The 20,810-nt window shown below is 43.9% G+C and overlaps 2 protein-coding genes across 9 annotated transcripts in view; one reads left to right on the forward strand and one right to left on the reverse strand.

The window, feature by feature from the left end:
* Positions 1–16,269, forward strand: part of SRPX2 (sushi repeat containing protein X-linked 2) — a 32,369-nt gene extending 16,100 nt beyond the window's left edge. For 2 of the 3 annotated variants that reach the window (XM_030934314.1, XM_030934313.1), the window contains 8 exons: positions 2,086–2,277; positions 4,692–4,868; positions 5,172–5,298; positions 5,465–5,586; positions 6,684–6,863; positions 7,197–7,330; positions 9,718–9,839; positions 11,273–11,755. In XM_030934314.1, the coding sequence (XP_030790174.1) occupies positions 2,086–2,277; positions 4,692–4,868; positions 5,172–5,298; positions 5,465–5,586; positions 6,684–6,863; positions 7,197–7,330; positions 9,718–9,839; positions 11,273–11,453 (1,235 nt within the window). In that variant the 3' untranslated portion in view covers positions 11,454–11,755. Of the gene's footprint in view, positions 1–2,085; positions 2,278–4,691; positions 4,869–5,171; positions 5,299–5,464; positions 5,587–6,683; positions 6,864–7,196; positions 7,331–9,717; positions 9,840–11,272 lie in introns of all 3 variants that reach the window. The other variant, XM_010380178.2, reaches the window with a different exon arrangement.
* SYTL4 (synaptotagmin like 4) overlaps positions 14,968–20,810 on the reverse strand; it is a 56,584-nt gene continuing 50,741 nt past the window's right edge. For 3 of the 6 annotated variants that reach the window (XM_030934309.1, XM_010380179.2, XM_030934310.1), the window contains 2 exons: positions 19,797–19,896; positions 17,192–19,068 (listed from right to left, as the gene is read on the reverse strand). In XM_030934309.1, coding sequence (XP_030790169.1) covers positions 18,678–19,068; positions 19,797–19,896 — 491 coding nt within the window. In that variant the 3' untranslated portion in view covers positions 17,192–18,677. Of the gene's footprint in view, positions 16,646–17,191; positions 19,069–19,796; positions 19,897–20,810 lie in introns of those variants that run through there. The other 3 variants (XM_030934311.1, XM_010380180.2, XM_030934312.1) reach the window with 2 other exon arrangements.

The raw sequence follows: 20,810 nt of genomic DNA on the forward strand, positions 1-20,810 counted from the left end.
AACCTTTTGTGCTCAGTACTGAACTGGGATTGGACTTTCATTCCAAAGAAGCCTTCTTTGATGTCACATTCCCTTCCTCTCTCTAGTTTACATTTTTGTATTAGCCTTTAAATTTTTATGTTAAACATACATACAGAAAAATTCACTCTCTTTGGTGTACAGTTCTGTGAGTTTTGACAAATGCATAGGGTCACATAACTCCCACCACAGTATGAGACAGTTCCATCACTTCAAACTCTTGCCCAGTGCTTCCCCTCTGATGTTATTCCCTACCTCTACCCCTAATCTCTGGCAAACACTGATCTGTACTCTGTCACTGTATTTTTGCCTATGTCCCTATATTTTTGTTATATAAATGGAATTCTACAGTATGTAGTTTTTTGAGTCTGGCTTCTTTCACTTCCCAAAATACATTTGAGATTGATTGATGTTGTTGCATTATGTATCAGCATTTCATTCTTTTGTATGAATACACCACAGTTAGTTCAGCCATTCACCCGTAGAAAGACATTTGAGGCTGGGCACAGAGGCTCATGCCTGTGATCCCGGCACTTTGGGAGGCCAAGGCAGGCAGATTAAGAAGTCAAGAGATCGAGACCATTCTAGCCAACAAGGTGAATCCCCATCTCTACTAAAAATACAAAAATTAAATACCAAAATTAGCTGAGCGTGGTGGCGCACGCCTGTAGTCCCAGCTACTGGGGAGGCTGAGGCAGGAGAATCAAGCTTGAACCTCGGAGGCGGAGGTTGCCGTGAGCCGAGATTGCACCACTGCAGGCGACAGAGGGAGACTCTGTCTTGAAAAAAAAAAAAAAGACATTTGAGATTTGAGTTGTTTCCAGCTTTTGGCAATTATGAATAGAGCTACTTTTGACTCTCATGTACAGGATTTTATGTGGACACAGGTTTTTATTTCACTGGCATAAATACCTTTAAGTGGGATTGCAGAGTCATATGGTAAGTGTACCTTTCTTTATAAGAAGGTATCGTGTTACCTTTATAAGAAATAGCCAAAATATTTTCCAAAGTGGCTGTATTTCTGCATTTCCACCAGACATGTATGAGAATTCCAGTTTCTCTCATCTTCACAAACACTTGGTATTACCAGTTTTTTTTAAGGATACCCTCCCTGACGGATATATAGTATTTCATTATGATTTTAATTTGCATTTCCCAAATGATTAATGATGCTGAACATCTTTTTATGTGCTTATTTGCCATCAGTATATCCTCTTCAGTGCCATGTGTGTTTATATCTTTTGTCCATGTTCTAACTGGACTGTTTGCTTTTTCAATGTTTTGAGAGTTCTTTCTATATTTTAAATACTAGTCCCTTTTTATGGCTTTGTCTTTTCACAGAGCAATTTTTAATTTTGACAAGGTCCAATTTATTAATTCATTAATTTATTACAATTTAATTTTTCTGGCCGGGCGCGGTGGCTCACGCCTGTAATCCCAGCACTTTGGGAGGCCGAGGCAGGCAGATCACGAGGTCAGGAGATCGAGACCATCCTGGTTAACACGGTGAAACCCCATCTCTACTAAAATACAAAAAATTAGCCAGGCATGGTGGCGGGTGCCTGTAGTCCCAGATGCTCGGGAGGCTGAGGCAGGAGAATGGGGTGAACGCGGGAGGTGGAGCTTGCAGTGAGCCGAGATTGCACCACTGCACTCCAGCCTGGGCGAGAGCGAGACTCCGTCTCAAAAAAAAAAAAAAAAAATTAATTTTTCTTTTATTAATTATGCTGTTGGTGTCATACCTAAGACCACTTTGCTTAGCCCTAAATCCCGGTGACTTTCTCCTGTTTTTTCAAGTCCATGATCCCGTTTGAGTTAATTTTTGTATAAGGTTGAGGTGGGGTTTTTTTTGCATATGGAAGTGCAAGTGCTCCAGCACCATTTGTTCGAAGGCTGTCTTTCTTCCACTGAATTGTTTTTGCACTTTTGTCAAAAATAATTTCAACACACCTGTGTGGGTTTACTTCTGGGCTATTTTTTTTCATTGACCTACTTGTCTGTCTTTTCACCAACACCACACTGTCTTGATTACTGTACTTCTAGCTTGTCTTTCTTCTATTGCTACAGTCCCCCGATGGTGTTATACATTAAATATCCAGGATGGAGAAGCCACATGCTACTCACCGAGGGGAGGAAATTATCACAGCAGCCTGGGCACACGTTGTGAGCTCTCCTGTGACCGGGGCTTTCGACTGATTGGAAGAAGGTCCGTGCAATGCCTGCCAAGCCGTCGTTGGTCTGGAACTGCCTACTGCAGGCGTAAGTTGTGTGTGTGCATATGCTGATGCATGTATTCGAGAGAAGCCAGCCAGCCAGCTGCTGAGGGTATATGCCTGGAGGTGTTACTAATATGCCCTTCTCTCAGGTACAAATTGAGAATATTCCACAAGCCCCCCAGCAGGGCCTTTCCCCATCCTAACATTTGAGTTCAGTTTCTCTGGGTTACTGTCCAAGCAATATGAGCATTTAAGGAGCAACCATCTCTTCTGACTCGGGGAGCCCAGGAGTGCACAGCCAGAGCTAAGGCTTGGGCCTGAGGTCTGATGTGGACCTAGATGTTCTTCTGGAGCTCCTAAGGATGTGTGGTCTTAGACTCTTTTCCACTTGTGGTCAACTGCTGTACTTCCTGGCCTACAGCCTTAGAAGACCTTGGCAGTGAAGCTATGAAACATCTGCTATTCTTCATTTTCTTCTGAAAGTCAGAAGAAAAATCCCTAAGTCTAGAATGTGAAAACACTGATATATACATATTCCAAATCATTTCCCCCTTCAGCTTCCAAATCTCTACCTCTTACTCAAGTTCCACAGCCTTTTAGCAGCTGAGCTTTTCCTGTCCATATGTCCATGGCAGAACACCATTTGTAGGACACCCATGTATGCACAGCCCTGTATTGGTCACTTCCTGTATTACTCAATTCTTCAAATACTCCCAGGCTGCTTATAGATGAATGGGATAGAAACACAAATGTGTGCACATGAATGTCATGTAACTGGATGCAGAAGTGCTGAGCATTCATAAAGAAATGGGGCTAGTCAGAGAAGACGCTGTAGAGGAGAAGAGAAGCTTGATAGCCAGAAAGCAGGCAGTCACCACACCCCTCTCGGTGATTGGAATTAAATTGTTTCAGGACTTAGATCCCATCATTTTCAACATGAATTTGAATCGGTCTGACACAACTGAAAAATACAGGGCTGTAAAGTACAAGTGAACATAAAATCAATTAAAAGAATGGTGACATACATATTTCCAGGTGCCTACAATGAGTCAATTACTACATTTGAGCACTGAATTTAGCTTTGACTTTCCTCATAAGAGACAAAAGGGCAAATGCTTTGGATCTATCATATTTCCTGTCATATGATACTAAGCAAACACATTCATCTGAAGAGACAAATCTTTTCTCTTCGCGCTGATTTCAAGAAGGTCATTTTTGCATAGGTCTTTACAAAGGGACACTGGAAAACAGAAAATGCAACAATCTTTAAGTCTTGTTTGCCAGGAAACAGAATGAATATAGCTTATACAGATCTTTATTCAAAGCTTCAACAATTAAACTTAGTCAGGATTAGAAGTTAGACAACCTAAAGGAATATATGGCCTCCTTCTCTCAAGTATCAGGTATCTCCAAAAAGACTTTAGCAAGCATAGGCTCACAATTAATCCATGGTGACAGGCTCCACCTCTGCCACATGTGGTGTCCAAGGCACATGGATTCCTCTTTTACCAAATACCACACCTGGCCCTCCAGGCACTGCTCTGACTTGTATTCTTGCCCAGACAGAGAGTCAGCCCAAGTTGGCATGTAAGTGAGCCTCAGCTGAGCAGTGCCTAAGGGAGCCCCAAAATTATATGAGTATGCCTGGAGGAGAAAAGCAGCTTTGAAAGTGCTCAAGGGCATCTAGCATTTGAGGAATAAGAGACAAAAATTCACAGTTGCTAAGGCCCTAAATGAGCCAGAGGATATATGCATTGTCTCTTTTCATTTATACAACAATCCTATGAGGTATCCACAGTTCACTGAAGAAAACACTGAGACTCAAAGAGATGAGGCAACTTCTTAAAGTTACAGAGCTAGTAAGAAGTGGAACTGGGATGCAAACTCAGGTCTGACTTTTTTTTTTTTTTTTACTCTTGATAAGTTGTTTTACTTCCCCCTCTAAAATAGATTCTATTTGTTTAGAGAAGTTTTAAGTTCACAGCAAAATTGAATGAAAGATATAGATATTTCCCATTTATCCCCTGCACCCACACATGTACAGCCTCCCCTGTTGTCAACATCTCCCACCAGAGTGTTACACTTTTTACAGTTGAATGAGCATACATTAATATATCATTGTCACCTGAATTCCATAGTTTACATTAAGGCCCACTCTTGTTGCATATTCTATAGATTTTGGCAATGTACAATGTTAGGTCTGATTTTGAAGTCTATATGCTTGGACAAGTAATTTACTTTTTTGACACCCCTCTGCCCAAGGGTGCTGCTATACTTTACGAAAATACAAAGACAATTAGGGGAAAAGGCAGTTAGGCACAAAAATGTAAGGGCAGTTCAGGTAGGGTTTTTGTATTTTCTGCTGTCTCTGATACGTTTCTCCCTGTGCTAGATGCCCAGACATCACCTCCACATAGTTGCACAAGCCACTGAGCTTGCCACTTGGTTTTCTCTTAGAGATGAGATGCCACGCACTGCCATTCATCACTAGTGGCACTTACACCTGCACAAATGGAGTGCTTCTTGACTCTCGCTGTGACTATAGCTGTTCCAGTGGCTACCACCTGGAAGGTGATCGCAGCCGAATCTGCATGGAAGATGGGAGATGGAGTGGAGGCGAGCCTGTATGTGTAGGTAAATGCTGGTTGCTCCCAGTTGTCCTGGTGCAAAGAGCCACCTCAGCATTATATCGACAAGAGATGTGGAATTCTCACCACAGAAGGCATTCCTCTTAGCTATGAGGGTAGCACCCTGGGTATTTGCTGAACAAAATGATCTTCTCCCCTGGAGTTGGGCTTCCTTCCCCAGTTTCCCTGAGCACCTTGAACTTTTTACCTACCCAGTGTGTGGTGTGTGGTGTGTGGCACTGCTTCAATGGATTCCCTCCAGGGAAAGCAGGGGGCCCACGAGTCAGCACTTGATTTTTCACCTTGGTAGACATAGATCCCCCCAAGATCCGCTGTCCCCACTCACGTGAGAAGATGGCAGAGCCAGAGAAATTGACTGCTCGAGTATACTGGGACCCACCATTGGTGAAAGATTCTGCTGATGGTACCATCACCAGGTGAGCCTGAATAATGGATGCCGCTTATGCCTTCCCTCGGCTTCTCTCAGTCATTCAGGCTGGTCACACTGAAACTGCACAGGCTAAGGTGACAGTGGGGATGTGCCTCAGACTTCAATTCTAAGGGTTTCTTTCCTCAGTGTTTCTTTCACCCTGTCCCGTGCAGGGTGACACTTCGGGGCCCTGAGCCTGGCTCTCACTTTCCTGAAGGGGAGCACGTGATTCGTTACACTGCCTATGACCGAGCCTACAACCGGGCCAGCTGCAAGTTCATCGTGAAAGTACAAGGTCAGAAAGAATTCTTTAGTTTCCATATTGTTCATTAATCCTGCTCTACCCTGAGCCACCCCATGTCTCTCCTCTCTATGTCTGGAAAAGACACACCTCATTTATACTGGGGAGGGAGAAAAACAAGTTCACCAAACAGGCTTACTTAGGAAGCCAACATTACATGTGCATACACATGTTTCTGAAACCTTTACTCTCCAACAAGACTCTCATCAACAAGACTCTCGTTATCCTAAATCCAGATAAAATTCACAAGGATATTCTTTATCCGTTTCTTTTCTTAGACTTCAAAATGATCACATGTAATCTACCTTCATTCTATCATTCACCTCTGCTAAAATTAGTGGTATCGGCTGCCTGATTCTTCCTCTTTGCTTTGTGTTGTATTGTTTTGTTTTGCTTTTCTCATTATAAAGATAATTAACGCTTATTGTTGAACATTTGATAAATAAGGAAATATATAAAGGGGAAAAATGTATTACCCCATCATCCAGAGGCAACTGCTATTAGCTTTTTGGTATTTTCCTTCCAGTCTTTTTTCTATACATACTTAAAAAAATATATAGTTGAGATTATACTGTATATCCAATCATAAATCATCCTTTTCACTTTTCATTAACAAAGTAATTGTCTCATGTTATTTTAAAATTCTTCAGAAATATTTTTAATGACAGCATAATATTCTACTCTAAGAATATATCATAATTTGCTAAACCCTTCTCCTACCAATGAACATTTAAGATTCCTCCAACTTATTTCTGCTATTAAGAGGAATTCTGCAAGGTAGTCATCTTTACACAGCATGTCCATAAAGTCTGGAAACAGATATTATTTTCTTTTAAAGACTGTCAGTCTTTTGATGACAACATGTATATTCACCTGTGTTTCCAGACTTTACAAACCTTTGTCTGCATTTCAGATTTAATTCCTTAAGAAAGGAAAATTACAGCTCCATCCCCAGCCACTGGAAATATAGAAAAGCCATTTTTCTGATCATCCTAAGTCTTCTGGTCTAGAAAGCCCAGCATGGGCACCCTCTTAGCCTTTCCTTCTTATAAGGAACACCATAACTTCTAACTTGAGCTCCTCCCTGACAGTGAGACGCTGCCCAACTCTGAAACCTCCGCAGCATGGCTACCTCACCTGCACCTCAGCAGGGGACAACTATGGTGCCACCTGTGAATACCACTGTGATGGCGGTTATGATCGCCAGGGGACACCCTCCCGGGTCTGTCAATCCAGCCGCCAGTGGTCAGGTTCACCACCAATCTGTACTCGTGAGTGAAACAGGGGCAAGTGGATGTGGTGATCTGGGGAACTTTGGAGGATCTTCCTCATGGCACAGGGGTCCAATAACAATGTATATGATGTGGGAATGGGGGGTTCTGGGATGTGTCTAATTTAAAGACTAACATTCCCCCATAGACTACTGCTACCCCAAGAAGAAGGGTTTAAAATCTCCAAGTGTTCTTTTAGGATTTCCCCCAAGGGACAGGAGAAACAGCCAGAGAGAGGTAACCTGAAAGACTGGAACACCTCAAGATGTTAGGTTACCTAAGCTGGGATGGAGGAGAAGCCGTACTCTGACTGGTCACCTGCTTCTGCCCTAGCTATGAAGATTAACGTCAATGTCAACTCAGCTGCTGGTCTCCTGGATCAATTCTATGAGAAACAGCGACTCCTCATCATCTCAGCTCCTGATCCCTCCAACCGATATTATAAAATGCAGATCTCTATGCTACAGGTAAGGCCCACTCCCCTAATGAGGGCTTATCTCCTGTAAATTACCCCTTACCTTTTCCAAATCAGAGATGTTCTCTGCAGCACAAACCTTACCTACTTCCTGAAACTTTTTGTGGATAGCATTTGATCAGTTTTACCATAGACATATTTAGCACATTTTTGAAACTGTTTTTACTGAAAAGGCAATAAAGTCACTGGAGTGGTGGCTGTGACTTGCAGGGAGCTGGGTGAAAGATGGGAAGGGAGTGTGGCAAAGCACTCTGAAGAGACTTGCAAGACAGCTATGATCAAATGTAAATGCTGGGAATTAACTATGTTTATGTTTTCAAGGAATAAGAGCACTAACGAACACTTATGCAGTAAGTGCTACGTAGGTATCCATTACTGATCTATGGGTTTTACACATATTCATCCAATTCTCACAACAACCCTTTGGAGGTAGATACTATTGTTATCCCCATTAAATAGGTGAGGAAACTGATGCATAGAGATTAAGTCACTTGCCCAAGGTTACTAGCTAGTAAGTGGTGGAGCTGGGATTGAACACAGGGAGTCTGGCTGCAGAATCTGTGCTCTTAGCCACTACCAGTAGCAGAAAAGAAGGAAAAGTGTTATGATATCTCAAAGTAAAATGAGAGAGTTGCATGACAGTTTTTAACATAAGAGATACCTAGCCAAAGCCACGGGTAGGGAGAGGTCGATAGGACAGAATAAATATGATTATGGGGACTTATAAAAGAACAGGCTAGGTTACTGAAGATAATTCAGTATATGCTGACAAGACTGACAGACGCAGCTCTGGGGAGCTGCAAGGGGCTGGATACCCATGTGGGAGAAAAAGCTACTTAGGAGGTTTCTAAAGGTTGAATATTAGAAGTTGCCGAGTGAACATTCAGGGGCCCAGGATGGAAGTAGTACAAAAAAAAAAAAAAAAAAAAAAAAAGCTGGAGGGTCTAGACCAAAAAGGTCTTATTCATCCAGAGACCCAAAAAGGATGACCAAGGCAACAGTTCAGTTGGAAGCAAGGGAGTAAGAACAAGAAAAGGAACCTGTCAGCAAGCATAGTGACCCTGAGGGTGAGGACTAGAAGGGAAGCCCAAAGATGAAACAGAGGTGGGGTGCCGGGCAGTATTCAAGGTCTCTTTAAACCTCACCCTGTTAACTGGCTAGTAGGTAATCCTGCAAGACAAGGCAGGACGGAGATCCGGGGTAGGACTGCAAGCTGTGCTGCCCAGTGCGAGGAAGGTAACAAGGGGTAATGAAAAGAGCACTGGGCACAGTTTTGGAGAAATCCTGGAGACTGAGCGAAGGCCCTGGCCAGGTAGCCTATTGGTGAAGAGCACATGCTTGGGCAGGGGGCATCAGTCCTCAGTTTGAATGTTGGCTCAGCATGTTATTGTCACCACCTGGCTTGTGAGGGGTGTTGTGAGGATTAGATTACGTCTACAAAGCATTAGGTTTGTGTATTCAATAAACAACAGCCACATTTTCTTAATCCAGTCTGTCACAGATGGACATTTGGGTTGATTCCAAGTCTTTGCTATTGTGAATAGTGCCGCAATAAACATACGTGTGCATGTGTCTTTATAGCAGCATGATTTATAATCCTTTGGGTATATACCCAGTAAATGTGGCACATATACACCATGGAATATTATGCAGCCATAAAAAAGGATGAGTTTGCGTCCTTTGTAGGGACATGGATGCAGCTGGAAACCATCATTCTTAGCAAACTATCACAAGAAGAGAAAACCAAACACCGCATGTTCTCACTCATAGGTGGGAACTGAACAATGAGATCACTTGGACTCGGGAAGGGGAACATCACACATCGGGGCCTATCATGGGGAGGGGGGAGGGGGGAGGGACTGCATTGGGAGTTATACCTGATATAAATGACGAATTGATGGGTGCTGATGAGTTGATGGGTGCAGCACACCAACATGGCACAAGTATACATATGTAACAAACCTGCACGTTATGCACATGTACCCTAGAACTTAAAGTATAATAAAAAAAAAATTAAAAAAAATAAACAACAGCCATTATCATATCACACTGGCTATTCATTAAGAACTTATGTAATTTAAAACCTATGCAAAGTTAAACAATGATTATGTTCCTGCAATTTAGTCATTGAATTTCTCTTCTCTACCCAACTTTGTGTAACTGGTTTCAGTAGAATGAAGGAAGCACTGTTGGGGCAAGTACTTCAGGAATGACACAGGGAACAGGTTGTTGTAGACCCCACAGTGTGATTACGTGATCACTGGGGGAGAAGGGGCTCCTTTCCCACACTGCTTCATGTGGTCCCAGGAGGAATCAGCCAAGTAGCCTTAGGTTTGAACACACAGCCCTGTTGTGTAAAATGTTCTCTCTCCCTCCCAGCAATCCACCTGTGGACTGGATTTGCGGCATGTGACCATCATTGAACTGGTGGGACAGCCACCTCAGGAGGTGGGGCGCATCCGGGAGCAACAGCTGTCAGCCAACATCATCGAGGAGCTCAGGTCCAGGCTGGGAGACTGCCAAGTGCAGTGTGGGGGAGGGTGGCTGGGGCCGGGGGAGAAACCTTAGGCAGGACACTGGCAAAAGCGGACTATTGGGGAACCATCAGACACTACTCTCTCGGGGCACTTCTTGTGTTTGAACTCTTATGGATGCATTAGGTAAGACCAGAGAATTCTTTACTTTGGCAGAACATCAGAATCAAATGAGGGCTTAAAATACAGATGACCAGGCCCACCCTAAACCACCTTAGGAATGTGCTCTTACAAAGGCACCTGAGGGGACTCTGAAGCACAGCCAGGGCTGAGACAGTAAACCCAAACTTGACTCAGATAAGCCCCGGCTCTTGTTTTCTGGCCTCATCTCTTTGCCTTCAGTCTCCAAAGGAGCAAAAGGCATCTTTTTTTTTTTTTTTTTTTGAAATGGAGTTTTGCTTTTGTCATCTAGGCTGGAATGCAATGGCACGATTTCAGCTCACTGCAACTTCCACCTCCCAGGTTCAAGCAATTCTCCTGCCTCAGCCTCCCGAGTAGCTGGGATTACAGGTGTGCGCCACCATGCCCAGCTAATTTTTGTATTTTTAGTAGAGACAGGTTTCCCCATATTGGCCAGGCTGGTCCCAGACTCCTGACCTCAGGTGTTCTGCCCACCTCGGCCTCCCAAACGGCTGGGATTACAGACATGAGCCGCCATGCCCATCACAAAAGGCATCTTTAAGCACTGAAATCTGAGTCATATCTATCAACTCCAGGGGAAGAGAATATTAGAGGTGACAGGTAATGGAAGAAGTGGGTCTTTCTCATTATCTATCCAGTATCACCCTTCTAATACCTTCACATATATTCAGGGCCAATAAAGCCATTACTGCTCTGTTGTAGAGCAGTGCCTCTAAACAATAGAGAAACTGTACCTGCCTCTAGAGCGCAGTCTCAGTGGGGACAGAAAGATTCAGTCCCAATTAGAGAAGAGACTAGAAAACACTCAGAGGGAGATTGCAGACTTGCAGCTACAGATGGAAGAGTTAACCAAAAGGTATTTATCAACCTAAGGACTGCCATGTATGATGTGCATACACAGCACAGTCTCTGCAGTGGGTGGCCCCTGGAGTCACCCTGTGCAGCCTGCACAGCAATATGTGATAGCCCTGCTTAAAAGGGCCTACAATGAAAGCACTGCCTGTTAATAACAAAGCTGTCGCAGCTGAGGTGAGGAAGGGACTGCTTAGCAGAACTAGATGCATAGAGGCAGCAAGAGTAGAGTCTGAACACAGAAAAACAAAGAGACTTGAGACAGGAAGTAGAGGGGATGGGGACCAGGGATGAGGTGGGGAAGGAATTAGTCCATGAGTGGAGGTGCAAAAAGTCAGAGGGTAGTAGAGCCTGGGGGGATAGGTGCCCAGACAAGGTCTCATACCTCCCTGGGCTGCTCTCTCTAGGCAATTTCAGCGCCTCACTCGCTCCTACTTCAATATGGTGTTGATTGACAAGCAGGGCATTGACCGAGACCGCTACATGGAACCTGTCACCCCTGAGGAAATCTTCACATTCATTGATGACTACCTACTGAGCAATCAGGAGTTGACCCAGCGCCGGGAGCAAAGGGACATATGCGAGTGAACTTGAGCCAGGGCATGGTTGAAGTCAACGGAAAAGCTCCTCTAGTTAGCTGAAACTGAGACCTAATAAAAGGAGGAAATGGTTTCCCACAGTTCTAGGGACAGGACTCTGAAGTGGGTGAGTTTGCCAAATCCTACAACGTTTCCAGGCATCCTTTTAGGGCTGTTTAATAGTTTCCCTAGAAGCTAGGTAGGGACTGAGGACAGGCCTTGGGCAGTGGGTTGGGGGTAGAAGTTCTTCCTTTCCTAACCCGGGCCCCTGCCCAGCTCTCCAAAGTCTCAGAAAAGTAAATCCTAAATTCACTCACGAACTGGCTGTTTTAACTGGTTCCTCTACCCTGAGGTGACAGCAGAGGGCAGCATGAGCACAACAGAAACCAGCTTACACTTGAAGCAAGTGTAGCTAGATTTTCCTTATAGGATGAGGTAGCAGGGTACAAAACTTTTTTTTTTTTTTTTTTTTTTTTTTTTTTTTTTTTTTTTTTTTGAGACGGAGTCTCGCTCTGTCGCCGAGGCTGGAGTGCAGTGGCGTGATCTCGGCTTATTGCAAGCTCCGCCTCCCGGGTTCATGCCATTCTCCTGCCTCAGTCTCTCAAGTAGCTGGGACTACAGGCGCCCGCCACCATGCCTGGCTAATTTTTTGTATTTTTAGTAGAGACGGGGTTTCACCGTGTTAGACAGGATGGTCTCAATCTCCTAACCTCATGATCTGCCCACCTCGGCCTCCCAAAGTGCTGGGATTACAGGCGTGAGCCACCGCGTCCGGCCCAAAACACTCTTGAACTTTTTTGTCATTTCCCCTTCTAGGGCATTGGGCAGCAAATGTTATCTGAACCATCACTTCACTGTTAGGAAAACCCTGAAGTGGGAGAGAGCTTGGGAAGATGTATCCAATCAGAGCAGAATGCTCTCTGGGGCCCTCCAGCTGGCTCAGGGAAAAGAACCCCTTCTTCCTGAGGCCTCCCGTTTCTGTAGCAGAAGGCAGACAATTCTCTCTCTTCTTCAGAGGAGTTCCCAGCTTGTTACTTAAGAAACTTCAAAACCACCACTGCAGGTTGCAGGGAAAGAAAAGCAAAACAGACTCGGCCTCATGTATTAACTTCTTCAGATACTCATCCCCTTTTGAGAGATGAGCACAGAGCAGGTGGGAGCTATAGCAGCACAAAAATCAAGCCTTACCAGGCCTAAAATTCGAGGTGGAGCCACACACAGATCCCTGCTCTGACTGCAGTCCCTCTCAATGGTGTGCCAGTGTCTGAAAGAAAAGTGTTCTCTCCCTTGCTGCTGAGAAGCTTCTTTCATACAGTCATGAAACCCAGAGTCATAGCTAAGACTCAGCAGCCTCTCTCCTCCAGCTTTACTCAGGGGGTCATCAGTGGATGACTTCAGGGGAGAAGGAAGCAGGCTGGATGGGGAGGCAGAGCTCATAATGCTCGAGCACTATGTGCCAGGTGCTGTTCTAAACTCTCTACTGATTGACTCTGAAGTCTTCACAAGAACCCTATGAGGTAGGTACTGTTATTAACCCCATTTTACAGATGAGGAAATTGAAGTTGAGTGAGATTAGGCAATTTGCCTAAGATCAGACAGCTAGTAAGTGGCAGAGTCAGGATTTCAACACCAGCAGCCTGGCTCTAGAGGCATAGTGTTCTTAGACATTATGCCATCCTGATGCTACTTCTTTTCCTACTTTCCATTTAAAGACAACTGAAAGCTGTAAGCAAGGAGAAAGTTTCCATGTTCTATAATCCTACCCAGACACAAGGCTCAGAGTGGGCTCAGGAGGAAAGAGGGAAATGAAAGGCTCTCAACCTGAGAAAATTCAGTCTTGAAAGCAGAGTGATGGGACATAAATCATGAGCCCAGAACAAATGGGGGGAGCAGTGAGTCAGAGAGAAGCTCCTTCCACTGGGGTTTTAGTGGAAATCTCATTCTTTAAATGCAAAATAAAAAATTAGGGAGTTGCTGGGTAGAATGGAACATGGAGGAAATGTTCAAAATTGGAGCAAAAAGGTCCCTTCTCCCTCTTCCCTCCAGGGAAATATGGGAACTGTGAGAGGCAGCAGGCAAGTTTTGGGCAGAAGGCAGATACAATGAGTTCATGTGGGAAATCTCTTGTCAGACTAGGTCTGTGGTTCCAAAGGCAAAGACTACACCTTGGGCGAGATGAATGCCCTTCCTTGTGTTTATCGCTAACACTTCAAGTGGCAAGCCAGGACATGCCAGCAGGTCAAAGGCCCAAACAGAGCAGGCCCACTATCTGCGAAACAGAGCTCCACCTGGACCTGACTCAAGGAACATTTATATGCAACTGAGGAGCTTTTGTTTAATTTCATTTTGAATAGTCAAGGCAAGTCAATCTTGCTTTCTTTATGTAAAGTTTTACAGTAACCTCCTTTGTAGTCCTTTGAAGATGAGGATTTGAGAAATCCTAACTTCTAAAGTAGGGGAGAGACAGCAGCAGAATAAGGCTCACAGCCAGACCCAAAGGGGCTACCCCGACCCCTGTATATATTGTACCTCTCTCTCTGCCCACCTCTCCCCCACTTCTCCCCCATGCCCCACTCTCTCTTATCCTGCCTGTCCCTCTCCCCTACTTCTCTGTCTCTTTCTCACATACACACACACTCACTCACAAGCAGTACAGTCACTAAGTTGGCTAGGTAATATCCAAAGCATTGATTGTCCTACTTTTTGTAAATTGAACTTATTTAATATATTTTAGAAGAGGTGAGTCATCTCTTCCTTTGACTCTTCACCCATAACACACATATCATTCTCACAGGAGGCCGCATGGTGCAGTAGTCAGACTTTGGTTCAAAGCCCAACTCTGTCACGTGACAGTGGGCTTGCATTTCCTCATCTGTAAAAAGGGAAGATTTCCTACTTCATAAAGTGGTTGGAGAAATTAAAGAAATAGTATATGAAGCCTTGTACATAAGCAGCATTTGACATATATTAACGCCCTTTTGCACAAGAGGTCAAGAATTGCTTGGGTTCTACCTAGAAATCGAGAGCCTTATTTCTGAGCTGGGTTACTTGGCACCTGTGTTATTTCTCTCTCAAAACTACATAATGGTAGGAGGAGTAAAAGAAAAAGTCCCCGCCTCCCAGAGAAATTGAAGGATCCAGAAAGAAGTGCTTATAGCAGGGAATGTCTTCCCTCACCTCCTGTATGAACATCTCTCTCCTTCCTCCAGTATAGGAGGGTCTACAAAGCTAAAGGAAGGGTTCCTTTGTTACGAGATAGAAAAGTGGTGCCGCTTTTAGGATGATTTCTCAGTTCTCTCCTTAGATACTAAACACAAAGGACAAGGGATCAAGCTCAGCAAAGGTATCAGGCATTTAAGGTATCAGGCAGCAATGCGGGAAAAGGCAAATTTTCTTCAATCAGCACAGGATGGTTAGGGAAGAGCATTTATCACTTTGGTTCTTATCCTTCAAGCCATGGGAAAAGCAACAGTGAGTTAGGACATTAGAGACAAAAGCATTTATAGAACTAACAAACGCAAACATTTGACAAGTGAGAAAGCTTTATTAAAGCACATGTACATGTCGGGGGGGTGGGAAACAAAAGAGCAAGTTACAGCCCAGGATCCCAAGTTATGCCTTCCATTACAATTGCAATCCACACCAAAACAATCTTTGAAAACATTCCTCCATTCGGTTCATACATACAATAGAAACCATTGTATCTGCCCTTAATCCAGTGTCCTTATAGGAAATCAGTTAGCAGCTGACTCTGTTGAAAGGGATTTCCTCTCTGCTATACACTCCTTCCACACACAACTTTGGCTAGAAATGCTTATAAGAACAGAAAGGTCAGTTTGGATCAGTGAGTACCAGAAGATGAAACTTAGCTCACTAGACCCTTCTTTGAAAAGCCTCAACACACTACACCCATGTAATATGTAGGTCAAATTTAGGAAACAATAGCAAAAACAGGACCTGAAAGCTCATCAAGCAGGAAGTCAGAACCACAGGGAGACTCTGTCTACATTCCCTTAGAGCCCTTAACAGTCCCTCACCTGGAGAAACACTGGGCCAGTTGAGATAACACTTGGTTCTTCTGACTGACACAGTGGTATGTAGACCATGCTGTTTGATAACACACCCCAGACACAAACACTAAGACAGATGTGGTACATGAGGATAAATATATCTCATCTTTCATTCAAGAAATCAGGAGATCTCTCTCCAATGACTGCAATATCAGTTTAAAATACAGAAAATTCAGCATGGGCTGTGAGACACTTTACCCTCAGTCACTCCAGTCCTCTGAGATCAGCTAGAAGCTCTCACTGGGCATGCTCATGACTTTTAGTCAAAATACATTATCTAATTGAAGTGCTTTTCTAAAGCAGCTCCATTATAAGAGTCCCCCAAAGGTCTAGTAAAGATGTCTAGAACTAGAAAAGGCTTGGGAATTCTGTTAGCATTTCAAAGAAAAGCATTAGACCAAAGCAAGGTGGAAATTGCTTAAAAACTAGAACAGTTAAATTTAAAAGCCAAGTTCCAGAAGTTTATCAAGGTAGAAAATAAGTTAAAAGCATAAACTGGAGAGGAGAAAGAGGAAGGAACTACTCACTTCTCCCCCACATTCCTCTGTCTTTAGTAACCCAATCCTGCTTCCCAGAGCCTTAAAACCCAGACTGGTCCTAATGCCAAAGGTAGCCAGGGTTTCCTAGGGAAGCAGGAACAATGATAGCAAGACAGAAGATAAAAGGTTGTTTTAAAAGATGTTTTTAAGTTAAGTAAACCTTATAAAGACATAAGAAAAAATGGACTCTGAAAATATACTAGATTATACACAGAAACATTTTGAAGAGATGCTTATTCTTGAGACTGCTTTAAAAAGGAGAACAAGTCTGCATCACTCTAGCCAGCATAATGAGATTTGCAGAAAATACATGTTTGTACACACACACACACACACACACACACATCTATACACACACATTAAATTATAAATCTTTGCTCTTGGTTTCTTCACTTCCTCTGACTGGCCCTTGCCAGGGCTGGACCTGCAGAAGAGGACAGGGACTCATAAACCCAGCTTCTGCTTGGCCATTGAGGAACGGAGCTGCAGAGTCCCTTCTGCCCAAGACCCTGGGTACTGTCGCATCTTCTGCCACAGGCTCACTTCTTCCCCAGTCGAGTCCATCCAGTCCACCACTTCCCCATTACTGTTCCCTGAGGAGAAACACCAGAGGAGGCTAAAGAGGGGCCCCACTCTCAGCCCACCAGGGAAGATGGGTTGTACAGCAAGAGTAGCCACCCCGTAACAGTTTTCTGTGAGGATGGGCTGATGGGCACAGCAGTCAGGGAAGTGCTCCCTCATCTGTACTCCTGAGACTCTGTCAAGAGACTCTGGGTTGGTGAAATCAGACTCCAAATGGCACGCAGTTACTGAAGACTTTGTATTCTGAGGCTGTTACAGAGTTCTAGCGCCTGACACCTCATGCCAGAGCTATTGCCAAATGTACTTAAACTTTTTTCTTTTATTATTATTGTTATTATTATTTTGAGACAGAGTCTCGCTCTGTCACCAGGCTGGAGTGCAGTGGTGTGATCTTGGCTCACTGCAACCTCCGCCTCCTGGGTTCAAGTGATTCTACTGCCTCAGCCTCCAGAGTAGCTGGGACTACAGGCCTGCACCACCACGCCCAGCTAATTTTTTTGTATTTTTAGTAGAGACAGGGTTTCACCATGTTGGCCAGGATGGTCTCAGTCTCTTGACCTCGTGATCCACCCGCCTCAGCCTCCCAAAGTGCTGGGATTACAGGCGCGAGCCACCACGCCCGGCCAACTTTTTTCTTTTAAAGCTCAACACCTTTCCTCTAGCTGCAGACTCCAGGTCAGAAATGAGGATCGTATGTGGCCCCATTCCTATTCTCTTTTATATTCACCCATTAATTCAGCAAACATTTATTGAGTGCCTACTGTGTGCCAGGTACTCTTCTAGGCTCTAGAGACACTAGTAAACAAAGCAGAAAAAGTCCCTGTCCTCAGGCAACTTTCATTGGAATAGAGAAGACAGAAAACATACAAGTAAATAAGAGTATTTCAGATAGTGAGATTAACATGATGATGTAAATAAACGGGTGATGTGTAGTGCCTGATTCAGGACCTACTGTGCAGATGGAGTGGTCTGAGAACTCTCTGAGACGGTGACATTTGAACCAAGACCTGAAGGATGAGAAGGAACCAGACTTTCCATTCAGAGAAAACAATAATTGCAAAGGTTCTGAAGTGGGAATGAGCTTGGTATATTTGGAGACCAGAAAGTTATGTGGTTGAAGCATAGTGAGCAAGGGGAAGAGTGATATGAGACAGATCAGAAAGGAATAGAGGGCACAGGTTACACAGGGACCTGTAGACATGGTAAGAACTTTGGATTGTTTTCTAAGCACAACAGAAAGCCACTGAGGGGTTTTAACAGGGGACTGACACGAATTGACTTACATGTGTAAAAACATCAGTCTATATGCTTCATGTTAAATGTTCTGTGTGATTATTAATATGTAAGTATATTACTATACAGGTGCAGAGACTGGACAGAGGGCAAAGAAGAGGATCCGAGACTAAGCTCTACCAAGCACCAACATTTAGAGTTTGGGTATAGAATGCAGCAACTACAAAGAAAACTGAGAAGGGGTGAGGAGTAACTTAAAAGGGAATCAGAATGCAGTGTCAATAGAAGTTCAGTGTTTCAAGTGAAGAGGAGAGATCTACTATGTTAAATGGTGCTGAAAATTCTAGTGAGATGAGAACAACACTTTGGCAAGAGCAACTGCTCAGCAGAGTGATGGGACAAAAGCAGATCACAGTGAAGGAGAGCTGAAGGAGAGGTGAGAAGTGGAGAAAATTCTTTCTAAGAAACTAGAAGGGGAACATGTGGTCAAGGGAAGGTTTATTTTTGTTTCATAAGATTGGAAATACCAGAGCATATCTGTATTCACCCCTGGTAGGTAGGGAGGATGAAACTGAGAGATGAAGATTATAGAAGTGAGGTCATTGAGAAGGGTGAGGGGAGGTGGCCCAGAGCACTTGGAGAGAGCTTGGCTTTTGCTAGCAAGGACCCTTGTTTCATTATAAACAGGAGGGAAGATGGAATGTATAGGTACATACATATAGGTAGGTATGTAGATTTTTTTGGTGGGAAGATTATGGAGTTCCTGGCAATCAGGGTTACATTTATCTGTGCATATATCAGTGCATGAGCTCAGCCTTCCCCTAGTCCTGGCACATAGTAGGCACTCAATAAGTATTGGCTGAATGTTAACTGAAAGGAAAGAGGACAACTTTCATCACAGAGGAGCTTTGTGTTGGGGGGGCGGGGGTGGTAATAGGAGTAAAACAGACAAGAAGCCTTCAAACAAGTGAGAATGAGGGAGGGGATCTCACCAGTGCCAACACCCAGCCTGACCCCTCCCAGGAAGTCATTGCTGGCCAGGGGCTCCCGGTCCCACACAGTCAGTTCCAGGCACATATGTTGTAGATCTTCCAGCCTCACACCATTGTAGACAAATGTATGGTTGTAGTGAGGATTCAGGGTCTTCTTCATCACAGGAGTTTTACGTTTACTGGCCTTGTTCCTCATGGGAAGGAGGTATCTGGCAGAGGGCGGGGAGTAATCAATAGCCTACTCAAAGCTGGCAGTTATCTCTCTAAATTCCCCTTTCCCCTACCACAGGACTAGCCCAGGAAGATGAACCCACATCCAGATCCTAGTACACACGCCCCTCCTTGAATCTGCTGAAGCAGAGTTCCCACTATCTCTACTAGATCATTCACCTGATTCAATTCCTTTAACCTAGAGAGAAAATGAATGTAATAGTATTAGTGAGGCTATTCTGTGCTCCACTGAAAATGGGTTTTAAATATTTGGCTCTGTTTCTACTAGACAATTTATCTCTTTAAATAAAACCAACAGTAATATCTATAAGCCTAGCCAAACATGATTTCTAGATAAATTAAGACAAATCTGTCATTTGGGGAAAGCTTAAAAATTGTGGGAAACAAGGCCCTGAATTCCCAAATCTAGACACTCAGAAGGCACAGATTTTTACCCAGAATTAATTAAGAGCATGAGTCAGACAAAAGTCAGAACCTGTCTACAACCCTCTTATTTGGAATATCAAGTCTACAGCCCAGTCCAAACTGGGCTCAGAGCAGTGCAAAGGTGGTGGAGGTTTTGCCATTACCTAATTTCAGGAACAAATTTGGTTGCCGGGAGTGGTAAGACACACTGGATAATATCCACAGAGAAAGTTAAATTGGGTTCTTCTCTTAGCTCTCTTGTTCTGAAACTGTTTAGTTTGGGGCTGGTCTAGGGACTCACCCCTTGACAAAGCTGTCTGAAGTCCCTCCTGCTTTGGCAGCCGTCAAGTTCTTGGCTTCTTTGATCCACACCTGGAGCTCTCCCCCTTCCCCACCTTTACCTGCAAGGGATGTCAGCCATAGCAAGTGAGCCCCTTATACCTCTAGGTTTATCTTGAGCTTTGTTTATGCAGCACTTTCTTTCCTTGCTCCTAAAGGCAGCGAGCTCCATAACAGAACCATGCCTGTCCTGTCTCCTCAGTGCCTAGCACAGTGCCTGCCAGTAAGCAATAGGCGCTGTATTAATAACAACCACAATATCAATAAATGCCTATTGAAAACTGGCTATGTGCCAGATACCATGTTAAGCATTTAATTCTCAAAACAACTCTAGGAGAGTCACACTATTTTGGTCCTCATTTTGTATATGAGAAAATTGAGGTTTAGAGACATAAAGTTGCCTGATATTTGTTTAATTATTTAAAAAAGAGGGAACTCCGTTTGAGTTCTTGATTCCACCCCTACTTCACAGGACACACCAGGCATCATCAATTTCAATCCCCACCTCCCAATTGAAATATCTCTTTCTCCACTAGTCCCTTCCCCTCAGTCTAAATATATACTAATCTCATCTCTTTGAAAAAGTACTTCTAAAAGAAAAGCTCCCTTTAACCTTATCTCTTCTTCAAGCTATTCTCCATGTCTCTACTTTCTTTCACCATCAATTATCCTGACGGAAAAAAAGTCCACACTTAACCACCTCTACTTCTTTGCCCATTCACTCACCCTAGTTTCTAGTGAAATCTGGTTTCTGCTTTCACTGATCCACTGAAAATGCAATCTAATGCCAATCGGCCATGTCTTCTCAGACCTCATCTGGTCTGACCTCCCTGTAGTATTTCAATACTGTTGATAACCCCCGCCCCTTCTTCTTGAAGCTCTCTCCTGATAACCTTTTACTTCACTGGTGTTTCTTTCTCCCTTCATGCTTCAAAATGTTGCTGATCTCTCTGGTTCTATACTTGCCTCTCTTCTC

Source organism: Rhinopithecus roxellana, chromosome 7 (genome assembly GCF_007565055.1).
Source record: "Rhinopithecus roxellana isolate Shanxi Qingling chromosome 7, ASM756505v1, whole genome shotgun sequence".
Lineage (NCBI taxonomy): Eukaryota > Metazoa > Chordata > Mammalia > Primates > Cercopithecidae > Rhinopithecus > Rhinopithecus roxellana.